The sequence below is a fragment of the Scophthalmus maximus genome, chromosome 19, assembly GCF_022379125.1.
Source record: "Scophthalmus maximus strain ysfricsl-2021 chromosome 19, ASM2237912v1, whole genome shotgun sequence".
Lineage (NCBI taxonomy): Eukaryota > Metazoa > Chordata > Actinopteri > Pleuronectiformes > Scophthalmidae > Scophthalmus > Scophthalmus maximus.
In genome coordinates, this window is record NC_061533.1 from 7,072,795 (window position 1) to 7,088,080 (window position 15,286).

At 46.0% G+C, this 15,286-nt stretch overlaps 1 protein-coding gene across 3 annotated transcripts in view; it reads left to right on the plus strand.

Moving 5' to 3' along the window:
- LOC118314643 (ADP-ribosylation factor-like protein 15) overlaps positions 1-15,286 on the plus strand; it is a 90,236-nt gene that overhangs the window by 20,222 nt on the left and 54,728 nt on the right. The window contains exon 1 of one of the 3 annotated variants that reach the window (XM_035641224.2): positions 12,927-13,065. The exons of the other annotated variants lie outside the window; for them this stretch is intronic. Within the exon in view, the coding sequence (XP_035497117.1) occupies positions 13,045-13,065 (21 nt within the window). The 5' untranslated portion in view covers positions 12,927-13,044. Of the gene's footprint in view, positions 1-12,926; positions 13,066-15,286 lie in introns of those variants that run through there. 3 annotated transcript variants of the gene reach the window in all.

Sequence of the window (15,286 nt, forward strand, 5' to 3'; positions counted from 1 at the left end):
CAACAATCGCTGTTGTATGAGGTGAAGCCTCTGGGTACGTAAGGGCAAAACCGAAAGTGTTTTGGTGGTAGTTAACATTGATGTAATATGCAATATTTAATAACATTACAAAAGCCACATCAAAGAAGTCCACACTTTTTAAGTGTTTTGTCTGATGAAACATTGAACATTGAAACATGAAGCATTTATTGTTTCACTTTCACTGTTTAAAAACTTAAAGTAAAGGAGCCAAAATGAGTGAATTTGAAATGTTTCTAAATCCTCCGAGTAATTGATAAGTACTGGAAGAAGTATTTGCCCCGACTGTATAAAAACAAATTTCCATTTCCATTCTTGATTCCTCCCTTAAGATCAATTTCCTTTTAGCCAGAGTAACTTTACAAGGGGATTTTTCTACAAAGCAGGGTACTTTAAGAGGAACATGACCAGAACTTTTCTCCTAATAACCTCTCTTCAAAGTTCAGCTCCAGTTAAAGATTATTATTATTAAGAGGTTGTGCAGTCTGTAATCAATTCCAACATTTTCCACAATTAAAAATACCTTTTCATGTCAGGTCAACACCAGGTGCTTTCTCTCTATACTTCTCTGTGGTGCTCTCTGACCTGCAGATAAGTTTCCAGTCCCCCTGTCGCACACATTCATCCATGATAGGTAGGCTCCACGCTCTCCCTCTCCCTGTGGGGAGGCACGCAGGCCCCAGGAAGGACCGAGGATACCTCTGAATCAGGTCGGGCTGCACAGTGTCATATAGGTACGCCTGTGATGGATCATGGCACAGTTGGCCTCTTGTCTGTTCTTTCCTGTCTTTGACTAAGTAAACGTTTCCCTCTGTGCTCAGTCGTTTTATGAAAGCTCTTTTGCGCAATACTGGCATACGCACCACATCTGTCCATCAGCCTTGACTCCTACTCTCCGTGGGTGTGTGTGTGTGTGTGTGTGCGCGTGCACTTGCGGTATTCTCCTATTCGTCTGGTGTCCATCTCTTGTTCTGGTTAAGCATGATTTCATAAGTAATACAGGGTCTTTCGCGCACACTGTGTCTTTGCACTGACTCACTTTGCACTCAATCTGTCTTTCATGCAATTGCTTATTTTGTCGTTAACAATGTGCGGTTTCACAATGACCCTTTTGCATAATGATGATATAACATGCAACAAATCACTTTTGTCCACCATGTCAGCTCTTGCATATTGTTTGTTTGCCACTCAAATCTACTGTGTGTTACTAGAATCACAGTTTAGGTCTGTGTGGTTGGCAGATCAGCATTTCGCTTTCACAATACTTCTCTAAATACTTCATGGAGACACTGAGAGTGTTTGGTCATCCAGTAGGTGTCAGGATAATGCAGAGCAAACATGCACTGAAGATGGGAGAAGTCATTACATACAGTAAACACTGAATGATACGGATTTACTCTTCCCCTTCTTCCAAATGCTTCTACTATTAGCTTTTGTGTGAGGCAGTTAGCTAAGTTATACTAGTAACATATATATTGACTTCAATGCCTCGTCCCTTTAGAGAAGGATGATGAATTTGTATAATGTGATACGATTTCTGTCCACTTTGAAGTAGAAAAGACATGTGGAGTCCATTGGCTTGAGTGGAACGCTCCCTGTGTGGGATTTAAGTCGTGCAGGCGGTACAGTGGTAGCCTACACACACATTTTCCTGGTTTTTGTCCGCAGACTTTTCTATCTTCGCCATCTTTCACACACGTGTTCACCGCAGTCAGAGAGCATTAGGACAGTGGCACATGTTCTGTGGTGTTGGCTTTGTACTCGAGCACGCTGGATTTGAGATGAAACAGACGATAGGGTTAAAGTGCTGACTTTCAGCCATCATTGTGAGGGTGTTTACAGGCACCTCGGTGTATGAATCATAGCCCTTTTCAGGTAACTGGAGTTATCTGAAACATAAATTCATCAGATTTAATATTTGGTCACAGATGCTTTGTTATCGTCCCTGCCGAGCGACGCTTCCCTTTAGTCTCGTTGTCAGAGCTTTTTTACCATACGATCACTTTTTCTCTGCGAGTGAAAAGCAGCGGTCGGACTGAGGACAGCCAAAGACTTGGCCAATCAACAGTGTTCCAGTTTGGCTGTTTACAAGCACACAAACAAACAAGGAAACAAAAACACCCTCTCTGGCGAATTTGAATGCCTTGTTTGCCGTTTAGGATCGGTGTCCTGACACTACGACGGTTTGACAATGCACCACTCGGCTCAGTTAGCTCATAGTTGCTGCTTTATTGTTACACTTAATTTGCTGGAGAACTCAAATACTCAAATGTGACCGGCATCTCTTGGTCCTAGAACTTTCTGACTGCACCGCATACTCCCATACAGGTCAGTAAGGTGTAGCTGAACGACACAACCCATTCTGTCTCCTGCATCGCCTCGTCAATCCTCAGCACATGCCAGTTGCTTATGGATGTGCTGTATACAACCCCTGGATGTTAGACCGAGCGCACATGTAGTGTTTCTTTCAGAATTGGCCGCGTGAAGCATGTCACTGGACGATCCAAATGAAAACACAGGCACCACCGCTCGGTTTGGCATTAGAGCAGCTTCGCTTAGGTGGGTTCTGGACCCATGGAGACCACAATCTGGTTCTGATTTGCTGTTACATAAGCGCTGTGAGACTGTTGTTTTTTGAGAGATTTGCTTTGCAGGGGGAAATGGCTAAGAAAAATAAAATAACAAACAAGCGAACGATTCAAAAGCACGTGTTGTGTAAACACTTCTCAGGGTGGTGTTTGATTGGTTTTAACAACTGTGACCATTTTATCTAGCCACCCCTCAAACCCCCCAACAACCCTGTGTTTCCACAATTAGTGCGAGGTGAATGGGTTTAGATGGAGGGCTGAGGGGGGAACCGGTGGAAATTGGCGTCCCTAGCAGACGCCTACAATGGGAGAAGACCCCCTTAAAAATGGTGGTGAAACCCGGGCACCTGAACCAAACGCCACGCAGCGATAGAGGCGTCTGCCGGGGAGATGGATGAAAAAATAATGCTGATCTGCTGAGAGAGAGGGTAGGTGAGAGTGGATTTGAGGTTCTGAGGCTGGCGCTACAAAGAATCCGCCAGTCACAACGGAGGGGCCCAAAGCGTGTGATTATTAATTACTGATGGCTTCCCAGCCTTTGAAAATCAGGGGGCCGCAGGCATCAGATGTGTGGACGAGGCAGAGGAGCGAAAGGCCTGTCATTATCATCACAGAAACAATGCTCGAATTTGGCTGTCATGCATTTTTGCCTAATTGACTGTTTTGATGCAGGTCCCCCCCCCCTCCATTTTGTTTTTGAGGGGGCACCGATGCCCCCCACTCTCCGGTCTTGATGAGGAGAACTTGGTGGGCTTTCAGGCTCACCCAGCGAGAACCTTCCGGAGGGTTCTTTGATGGCAAGAAAAGCCCCTGGAGATCTCAGGGGGCCTCATCGGCCCCCATTTATGTATCGGCACCGTAGCACTCCATTTTTGATTCCTGACAAGAAATGAGTGAGGAGGAAGAGTAATGTATGGAAGACATACAGTGTGTGTAAGTGAATGTATGTGCTATATGGTGTGCGTGTGTGTGTGTGTGTGTGTGTGTGAGTGGTACTTTTGTGTGTGTGAGGCTGCAATGAAAGGGGGGAGGCCAGGGACCCACAAACCACATGAGGGGTCTCCTAATTTGCATAATTAACTGTTGACACTAACTGTGCTTAATGAAGGCCTATTGAAGTCATTGACCCTTTTACACAGCCAGCCCCTGGGAATGAGACAGAGGCTCCTCCGGCAAAGGTTAAAACAATGTGTCTGGTTAACTTCCGACAAACGCGCCGAAACGCCCCAAAGTCTCAGAGATTCGTGCTCAATGGTCGAGGTTATGGCACCGAACGACCTACGATTTTCCCCGAGCTGAAACACCACCAGATGTTTGGCTTCGGCGGCTCATCCCTCACTATTTGTTTGTGTTTGACAGAATTTGCCCAGTCACGCTGTTTTTTCTTTGCGATACACTTTGATAGCAGAGTTGTGTAACAGTATCGCACACTGTAATTTTAGATCAGTGTTCTGTTCCAAAGAACCGTGGACATATTGTTGTCTTTTAATTTTGCGGATCTGGTCACTTAAAAGATTCTCAGCAGTGATAAGAATCATAAAATGATAAAATGTTGCTCTTACAGCAAGAGGGAAGGGAGTTTCATTCATAACCTTTTTGACCTCCCACTAACACAGTTTCCTTTGTGTTTTTCTAAGACTTAGGGCATACAGCTTGCAATAACAGTATTTAATGTAGTATGTTTTAAAGCAACATGTAACTAAAACAGGGACTCTGGCTTTACTCTTCAGTTTTCTCCTTTGAGCCGCTTTCAGACATGCACTTGAGTCCGGATATTTTCCTGAACTTTTCTGAAGGGGATGTATGTCAGAACGCAAATGTCTGAAGATGTAGCTGAGGATATTTTCCGGAACTGTTCCTGCCACCCCTCCAGTCAGGTTTCCTGGAAATTGTCGAAGTCAGAAAACAGGAAGAAAATCTCCTGTAGATTCACAGCGAGCGAGTATGAGCTTCGCCCTAAATGTTCCTGCTGTTGTGAACGTATCTGACCCGGACAATCTCCTGCTGCATTCTTCATATGTAGAGGGCAAACTCTGGAAAAGGCCGGTCCCAATTTCCGGAATTCACGTCTGGAAAAAAAGCGACAGATGGTGTTGTCTTGTGTGGAGGAAGTTGTATTTGGGTTGCATGTGTACGTCTGTTATTAGAAGAGGGTGGCACCAGCCACTTTTTGGCCATTAAAACGCCAGATATTAAGTGAAAGCCAACACTGTGTTAACCGGAGATGTGTGGCTGCAGGGGGCGGTGCTATGTTGTGGAAAACGTACTCTGACGAATGCACTTGACGTGGCAGTGAAGCTGTTCGTACATGCTTAAAAACTTTTTCTAAAACTACTTTTACACTGACAATGACAATTTAGCAATCTGCTAAATTGTCATTCTGATGCCAGGCGTGAAGTGGAGTCTGCCTGAACTGGACGTAGACACAGTTCATCTGGATAGAACACACGGAAAAGGTTTTCCTGTATCTGGAAGGACACGCTGGAGCAGCTGCGCACGTGTAGCGTTTGCCCTGAATGTAACTGTAGGATCACGGGTCACCTGTAAAATATTATGGAAAGGATATGCACAATATAAAAAGAATACTCAATATGTTGTCGCACGTGTCAAAGATTTTAAGAGACACCAGCAGACTTTGGGCTTCAGCAAGGAGACAAAAACCCGTCTGTTAAAAGAACTTGTCAAACATCACAGCCAAGTAATTGTAACTGCTCCAGAATCCAGCCGTCTTTAACGCGCTATGACTAATTTTTTCTTATGCTCCCAAACCACTTGGTGCTCCCTTAATGTCTGTCAATGCTCAAGGGTCATGACACTTCTCTTCCTGAAAATGCCCCCCTGATCTCCTCTTGGCGTCACTGCTAGTAGTTGACTCCTATTAATGGCTTTTCCATTTTGTTGGTCTTAAAAGCCTCCAGAGGCCTGTCTACCATTCCTGTTCAGGGCCTGTAGAACAGAGGGATTCTCTCTCCACGTCTGTAGTTTGTCATAGACCGCCAGAGAAAGCTTTTCTCTCCTCTTCCCCCTTAATCCACACACTTTGACGTGTTCAACGAGGTCATTGGGGATGTTATGAATGATCATTGTGAATCTGTTTGCATTGAAAAGGCTTTTCCAGTCCCCCTCCCCACACCCCCACCCCCACTCATCAACCTAATTCTCTGCTACTGCACAATGTATAAAAACAGATTTATTGTTCAGTTGGTCCCCATCAGGTTTTTTTTTTTTTGTCCCAAAGGGGCCTAGAAATAGTTGATGGGAAGGGTCTTTCACAATTTAAGGACAATGTCCTTAAGTTTGAAACTTTCCCACACTTGCTTCAGGAAGAATGGAGCCCCCAAGATTTGTTTTGATCAAAAATTGAGTTTTGTCGACAATAGATAGATGCTGTATGAATATATGCTATAACTGATGTAAGTGGGGCAAGTACCCTCCCCGTCCACCCACCCTTTTTATGTCTATGAGATGGGGCGCCCCGCACCCCCCTTGGTTCTTGCACACTGGTTTGAGGGCCTTCAAAAGGGGGCCCCTCAAGCTTTGATCCTCTATATGGGTGCGGAAAAACATCTTTTTGCCCTACACTGTGCCCAGGAAACCAAAGTTTTCGCCGCCGCCGTATGCTAATGCAGCCAAGCTAATCACCTTTCCCAATTACAAGATTTATATACCGTAATGGCACCCAGTGGTACCCCTTCAACCCCTCAATTCTGTGGCCCCTTATCCACCCTCCGGATGTCCCATGGAGCCAAAGGTGTCTTCTGTCTGTGAATGCAGCTGCCTTGCCACCACCTCAGCCTCTTGCTTTCTTTTACAAAAAGAGGGTAACATTAAAACAGTCCTGTGGGTGGGCCCCTTAACGCTGGCCCTCGCATTCTCTACCTAATGTACTTTTCCAGTTAATGTCGTGGAACACACTGTAGCTCTAAGGTAGACTCCAGACAGATAAATGTGTCGGGGGTGAAATCTGCGGCCCCTCAGTCTCCTCAGCATGTCTAGGGGAGCTGCTTTTTTTTTATCCATCAATATCTTACCCATCCAACCTATTTCATCTTCTATGCGCCATATAAGTGAGCGCCCTAAGCGTGACTAATCTCATTCTTTGAAAACACATCCTCATTTGTCATCCCTTCTTTTCTGCCTTTCAGGCTCTTAAAAAATTCAATTTTTAATGGTGTGTGTGTGTGTCGGGCGAGACCACAAAGGTTACGAACATTGTTGACATACATTTGTAAGAAACAAAGTATGCGATGAGCTATAGCGAAACACAGTTCGACCCCAGACTGCACCATAGCCCGCTCCCGGCCCCTCTGAGTGGGACAAACACGGAGCCCATGAACTGCTGGCTGAACCTGCCAGAGCTGTTGGATCTTACCCAGGTTCTCCTCAGGTGAACTCTTGTCCAGCTTGTTGAGAGGGGGAACATGTTCTTTCCAAATAAAAGAGCAGTAACTCAAAAGATGATCTATTTCTGTCGTACTCAAAATGAGATGTAAGCCTTGACTGTTTTCCACTTGCAGATAATGAACATGAAAGATTAAAGGAAACATTGTCTCAGGTATTCGACTAAAAAGCATCTGCATGCTTAAATCTGGGGAAGAGATATTTAGGATTTAAGCAAACATAATTCTAAATACGAGCTCCAAAGAGAGAGTTCTGGATAATTCAAAACATTCGAAAAGGCAAGTTCAGGTGTTGCACTTTTATTTATGTATAAAATTACTTATAGTGTTTTCGTGAGAAGTTTGCCTCCTAAACATTAGTCTGTCCCTGAGGTTATCAGTGGGAATCGGAACATGCCCTCTTAGACACAGGTTTGAGGTTACTTTGACCTGACATATGGCATTGTTTTTACAAAATGGAAAAAGTAAAGCTCATCAAACTAGGAAGTAGATAAAAAAAAATTAAATTGTGGCAATGGGTTTGGCTGTAACTATTGTTTTTGCATTGGCTGGTCTTGTGCCAGTTTATATTTTTTAGTGGGGGCAGTTACAGAAATTGGTTCTAATTCTCATTTGTAGTGCACTTGTTTGTCTCAAACCATGGCAGACAAATTAATAAACTGTTAATTAAGTAAAATTACAGTTGCACTGGTAAAACTCCTGCAAATGTTAAATGACCTTATATAATCCTGTTGATAATAATGTTAGACAATACCATGCACTCTGTTGTGTCATTCAAATGTAATCTAATGTAAATTGTATTTCATTATTGACATGACAACCTTTTCAATAAAAGTTAGCATTGTACAGGAATGTTGACCATGCCACCTACAGATATTCTAGGTAACCTGTTGTATTTTTCTGGAGTGACACAGGAATGAACTGTCATTCCATTAAACAGGAAATTAATGTCATTGTTCAGGCGATGTTAAGGTCAGGGCCTTTGGAAAGGTTCAGGGAGCGGTGCACTTTGTGTACTTGGTTGCGTGCGTGCGTGTGCGCGTGCGCGTGTGTGCGCGTGTGCGTGTGTGTGTGTGTGAACCATAGCAGCGGGCACTTACTGCCACTTCCAGATGGTGCTGGAAACAAACAGGGCTACGCTGTAGGACCCCTCAATAGGACCGTCTAGACTGGTCCCTGACCAGACAGATACAGCCTCCCATCAAATTAGCGTTTGTCAGATTTATGGTAATGGTCCGCAACAGTCTTCCTGTCAGTGACATCAAGATTTACAGCACTGACACCCACCCCCAACCCCCCCTCCTCTACACACTACACATATATGCCATCCTCATCCTGACTACGTCCTTTATCCTACAACTAAACCCTCTCTTGCCCCAACCTCGTTCTCTCTCTCCATCCTCCTTTTCTTAGACCCTGCTCATTGCTGCTGAACAACTCTTGCCCACCACCAGGCCTTGTCTGTGCAATGGGGAGGAGACGTTGTGGAAATGGGTGTGTGTGTGTGTGTGTGTGTGTGTGTGTGTGTGTGTGTGTGTGTGTGTGTGTGTGTGTGTGTGTGTGTGTGTGTGTGTGTGTGTGTGTGTGTGTGTGTGTGTGTGTGTGTGTGTGTGTGTGTGTGTGTGTGTGTGTGTGTGTGTGTGTGTGTGTGTGTGTGTGTGTGTGTGTATGTGTGTGTGTGTCAGGGAGGTTAGTGCGAAGGCTGAGGCCATCAAGTCCCCCCAGTCTCCTTCTCTAAAAGCATCACAACCCCAGTGGCAAAACCACCCAAGCCCCCTCTGCCTCATTAACAATGGGTCGTGTCAGGGTTTTCCTGTTAATCCTCTGTGATGAAGCTGGAGTGTTTTTTGGGGTGGCGGTGCAGAGAAGCTTGGGGGTGGGGGGTGAGGGGGTGGCAGAGATACAGAGTGCTTGAGAGTTTAGAGGGCGAGGAGAAGAGGGGAAGAAGGGATACATTATTGGTGGTTGTGGTGGAGTGTGAGTGGAGGACAGACAGAGAGCCCCATGTATGCGGATTAGCGTCGCCCCCTCTTTCATGTCGGCGTTTTTTGGGTGGTAACCCGATCCCTGGGCCCTAGCACCAGTGAGCCCAGTGGGAAAGGCTTCCTGACAGATATCCCGTCCATTCTCAGCCCAAATGTTTTTCCAAGGCTGCTCCTCTGCCTTTGATCTGGCCTCCTCCTCAACCACGCGGGGTCACAGGCTACCATGTCAGGCCAGACAGGAGCAGGCCAGCACTGGGGCTGCGCACAGGGGGAAACAGAGGGGTCACCCTCGTCTGTCCTTCAAAAATCTTGCCCCATATTCTAAGCCTGTCTTGGGTGTGAGAAATAGCAAACTGGTATGTTACTATTTTACAGCCATTTGATTCATTTCATTTTGTTCAATTTGTTTTCATTTCATTTTTTGTGACCAGGAGAGTAGAAGATGCAAACGCAGTCATAAGTGACCAGTTACAGTAAAGCATTGCTTCTCCCTCTGCAGTGCAATAAACGCAGTGTGTTCCAGCAGAAAGCTGGGGGGCGCTCCAACTTCACTCCATGGATTTATCTGTGTGTGTGTGTGTGTGTGTGTGTGTGTGTGTGTGTGTGTGTGTGTGTGTGTGTGTGTGTGTGTGTGTGTGTGTGTGTGTGTGTGTGTGTGTGTGTGTGTGTGTGTGTGTGTGTGTGTGTGTGTGTGTGTGTGTGTTCCAGCTTGTCTCCTTGTCCAGACACCTTAGCATCAGGGCAATAGTGTTCAAGCTCTGAAACGAGGGCCAGACAGACAGAAGTGGGATGAATGAATTGGGTAACGGGGGTGATGGGAGAGAGGGAGAGAGCGAGAGAGGGGATGTTGTTTCAGAATAAGGGGATGATGTGCCTGCAAAACAGTGACAAGCAAATCAGCTTTAAAACAGGGCCTCCCCTACACACACAGACACGCAGGCATAAAGGGTTGTGGGTTGTTTTGTCGACTTAAGTAAGACACGGTCTACTTCACCAGACGGGGATATTGAGCTGGTGCAGACAGGGTCATCTTATTACTGCTGTATGTCTGTCATTTCAGTCCAGTAGGTCTCTGTGATACTGTGCCTTAAGCTGTTGAAGTCAACAGTGAACATATTCATCATTTACCGCATCAAAAACATTCCACACAACAAGATATGCATTGTCGAGACATGGAATGGGAGTGACGCGTACCCCCTCAAATGTTTCAGTGCACAGTGTGTGTGTGTGTGTGTGTGTGTGTGTGTGTGTGTGTGTGTGTGTGTGTGTATGCTTCTGTGTTTGCACAGGGATCTATTTCTGATGCGGGGGTAATGAATGGCACCTGTTTAGTCTCCTTAGTTGGCCATAATTTCTGAAGTGCAGTAAATCTTGTATTTCATCACCGGCAGTTACACATGAAAGCATATCACCGTGCTCGCTGCCAAATCCACATTTTGTTAGTTTTATCTCGCAATTAAGCTTTTAAGGAAACCAGTCAATCATGCCTGTTGTGACATGCATTGTGCGTCCGTCCAGTATCATCTCGCCTGCTCCCTCTGGGTAGAAAAACGTGCCGTCATGACAGGCAAGTGGTGGCAGCGGTGGTAGTTACAGGGTTGGTGGAGGATGTGTTCTCATAACATCGGGAGCACACGAGCAACTCGGCGTCGTGGTCTGAAATATGTGCTCAGTTATGAAACAGAATAAAGGGCAGTGGGTGGTTTGGCGCGGCGTGGCGGGGGGGGGACCCTGGCCCGAAGCTGTCTGCAGTTGGCGCGGTATCAGCTAAGAATGGGAAGCGTCCAGTGAGCAGCCCTGTGTGTCTAGCATGTCTCTCTCGCCCCTTAACGAGAATGGCATGCAGTGCGCCCCCCACACCCCCGTCCCTCACTGTACTAAACCACACTGTGTCCCACCGTGCACCCCCCATCCAGCTTCAAAGCGGCAAATAACAACAACAACTGAAGGGGTAGAAGATGAATGAGGATGAATGAATGTGCCCCTTCCATCCCCCCTTGCACACACACCCCCCTCTGCCTCCCCTGCTCCCCTCTACCCTTCCTTCTGTCCCGGAGTGCCTTCCTACATGCCCTTCTCTGCTCCTGCCCGCCGCTTACCCCTGATTTTGCAGGCCTGTGTTATGACTGGGGCCGGTGTGTATTACACACATATCTGTTAGCGCCACTCCTCCGTCGGGACGCCCATATAAAGGACTGTCATCTCCAAAGGTCAGGCGTGAGCCCTGCACACAAGTGCTGTCCCGACACTTGGTCTGGAAAAATAAAAACGGCTTGCTTGACCATCAGTGTCCTGTGTCTGTCTACGGTGGCTATGACTCCCAGGGAACAGTGTCTCGGATGTCCTTTCCCTTTTCTCCTCCCTCCTCCCTCATCGTCTTTCCTTAGCTCCACTGTTGTCAGGAAATCAAGATACCCAGCTTGTGTCACTTGGCAGCCAATGAGGAAGTCATGGATTGCTTTTTCATGTGCCCACCTATTGGAAACAGGAGATAAATGTGATACCGCAGATTTTCACAGATATTATTACACTCATTAGCACCATCGCTGGACCGAGTGCAAACAGTTCAAGCATATCAGTTAATCCGTAACCTACCTTTGAAGAGGAAGTGTGGTACACCGCAGGCGTGTTTAGCAAGGACATGACCCACTGCGTTGAATTTTATTCTAGTGGAATTGATTTGTGTGTCACTTATGCTAAACAAAGTGTGCTTGAATTGTACTGGGAGTGAGTAACCAGTGTATCTACATCTACAGCTACATCCTGGCTACCCATAGTTATATGTTCCAGTTTGATGAACGAAAAACAAAACAAAAATAATGCTGTATTTCGCTTTATGCATTTGCTTTGTTGACAAGCCGTGGAGGGTCATCAAGAGCCACGCCTCTGGTTTTGTCGCCATGAAAGTTGCCACGCCCACTAAACAACACATCGACGCAACTCACTGGATGTACGGCACTAATTAAGTCACTGTCATTAAGTGGCAATACTAATAAAATGTGGTATTGCAGCATTTTTAACAGTAGCAACACTAGTTTTCCATGACTGCACCATTAGTTCAAATGGAAATTTATGAATTTATGTCTGATTCAGGCTGATGTATTTTTTGAAATAAATTTGTAATAACTCAACTGCCAAAGTATTAATGGAGCCAAACGTTAGCACCTTCGTATCCAAAGTCGTCTACCGAAAAAGTGGTGTATGATAAGTTTGGAATTTGTTAAGTTTGGATAATGTTAGCCAAACATCTGGATAAACACAGTTTCTATCTAATGATCCTGAAAAACGGCTAAGGTTCTCTGGGCGAAGCATGTGGATTAATGATGTGGTTGTCCTGAGTCTTCCAGTGCCAGCAGTGGTTGATGGTACACACCTGCAAGCACAGCGTAGAGACGGTGTTGGCGCGTGTTCTGTTACTATTAACATTTGGCGACAGTGTAAATCAAGATGCCTCGAAGATTAGGCAGAGAATATCAAATCACGCAGCAGGAGAATCTGTAGGCCACACGCTGCTCCTTTGACAACGCTACTTTTGAGTCGTTATTTCACAACTGAAGCACGGAGTAAACCGGCGCAAAGAAACTGGGAGCTTGTTGGGATGCCTCAATTTGGAACATGCTGTCATGCCACTGCCCATTTTCCTGTCCTGCCTGTGGTCAGCAGCCAGAGAGTACGGGAGTGAAACATGAACTAGTCTGCTGCAGCGGCTCCCTCTAACCCACATTTACTACCTCTAAAAATACAAAGTGGTTTTCTAAAAAGAGTCTGGCTCCTGTTCTGTCCGACTACGTCAGGTGAATTTGCAACACCGTGGGTTATGACTCACTGGCAAAACCATTTTGTCTGAATGGTTCAACATGCCTTTGTAGTGGCTGGACCGTGTGCCTTGATCTTTTTCCGTACACGTACCGTCCAAATATCCGCGGATGTGTGATGTGTCAACAATATGCAAATGGTCTGACGGTCACTTGAGGTCAGCGGGCTCCATGGTGGTGTACGACCAGTTGACAATGAAGCATAGTGCCATGTGCCGCAACTACTGTCAGCAGACAGATGTGCCATACACTTTCAGAGGTGAGCAGAGAGCAGCAGTGTTGTTTCCCTATTGTATAGCGGCCAGATCTATTTTTCAAATTGACGGTGTCTCGTCAAATTGTCTGTATCTCATGAAGTGCCTCCAAACATTTGATTTGTTGCATTCCGGTGAATCACGTAGCACTTCCTTCTTGCCCGGACACGCCGCCAACTCGCACAAGACTTTGCACAAAACTAGCACACGGCATCATCAGGCGGTCTCTCATTACACAGTGGACATCAACTGTCGCTAACATGGATGATGTGCGGAGCCCATTCTCCTTGTGGCTGCAGCTACGTACACTAATACAGCGCGCAGAGCCAAACTTCTTCTTCTCTTTCTGTTGTTTACTACACTGTTCTACTTCTTTGTTTTGTGGCGCGCGCCGCTCTCTACCGCCATCTACGTTTGCTCTTACGAGCTTTCCAAGCTTCTGAAACGCTGTCATGCTTCAAGAACAAGTTGTTCTCTGGATTAGAATCACTGGAAGATAGTTTTGTCCAGGTATTACTGGCCGCCAACTGGCACTGCAGAATCATCACACCCTGGTCTGCTCGCAGTGTGAAAGTGGCCAAGAGGTATAAGCTAAAAGCTATTAAGATCAACAACTGCAGAGCTCTGGCGCTGCCCTGACCTGCCCTTATACAAACACTGATGGACCAGCAGCAGTGTCTCCAGCTCCTGTTCTTGTGTGCTCGAGCTCTGGTCCGCTGCCAGGAGGCCCAGTTATGTCACCCGTTAAATGTCTTGACATCTTTTTCAAATTGGAGGTTGTGGCGGTAAAGGGAAATGTTTTTCATACTTTCTGTCATGCGTCTTTTGAGGAGACATTTAATCTGAAAAAATGCAGCCCAGTCTTTGCCTTTAGTGATATATATAGTCTTCAGTGTTTTCTCATTTACATAAAGCCTAGCTAATCAGCTTTCACAACTACAGTGAGGTAATGTCTTGGCAGATCTCTCAGTGGAGCACAATTAAAACATGTCCAATCCTATAAGAAGCAACCAATCGATAAAGTCTAGGAACGGCAGACTTTTTATACAGAGTGTTTTGGCAAGGAGTGGCAAGTTTTTTTGTTGCAAGATTGCCTCCAAGGCCTCATAGTTGTAGTTTACTGGAGGCCTTAATAAACAAGGAGGTAAAGCTGATAAGCCTCCACAGGCCCATGTTTCTCTGTGTCTGTTATAACTCAGTCATTTCCATGTTGTGTGACACTGTGAATCACTCAAACAACATTTAGGGAACTGTCGTCCACGTACGTTCCATTCCTTCGCCAGTTTTAATCGCAGTTGTTTGTCTGGATGCCTCACAGAGTTATGGAGGTAGTCATCCCAGGGCGCTCTCTGCCTCAGTGACACGACACGCCGACTCTGATCGTTGAGTGTGTAGTCGACAGGGGAGGGGCACGGCGCTAGGTGGGCAAAGGCCTCTGGACATATTTATTTTCTCCTCTGCCTTTTGACCAAACTCTCCTCGTCAATCTCGAGCTGTCAGAGATGGGCCAGAGGTGGGAGCGCCCATCTCTCTCTCTCAAAGGGGCCACTGTGTACATGGGGACTGCAGGGTCATGCCCTGGATGCTCCTTCGGTAAGTGTTGTGAAATCTGAATTGTGCGAGGAGGGAGGGTTGAGGGAGCTGTCACGTCTGTCTGCTCCCATACTCTTTATTATAGAATAATAGTTTTAAACACTACCAGTCATAAAACTCATTTTAACTTTATAGCCACTCAAGTTCTTCCACATCTCCTCACTTTAACCACTTACTTCCTGACATCTTAGAGGGCTGACAGCAGACTTCACCTCCTACAGAAACCTTTACATGTAGCTTCAGGGGAAGGTAGGTGGGGGGTAGAGGCAGAAAAAAAATAAAAAAAATAGAATGACCTCATCAAACCCAAGTTTTTACATGTGTTCCCCCATCTGACACAAATGTGTTTCTGATCTTACCGTTTTTCTGGAGAGGGGAATGTTTCCTGTTTGAGTAGACTGCTGGGTTCACCAAGGAGTCGGGGGGTCGGGTTGCTCAGCCGACGTCTGGTTCTGTTGAAGAAGATTCCCCACATCTCCATCAAACAGCAGCTCTGTTTTGGCACGGCTCTGAAAACTGACCCTGGTGGTCACTCATGTCTGGGGGTCTGCAGAGGAACTGAGGCTGAAAGCTCTCTGCCGCTCCCATGGTCGTCGGCCATATTTGAAAGAAGTGACGGTTGCATTTTTTAGC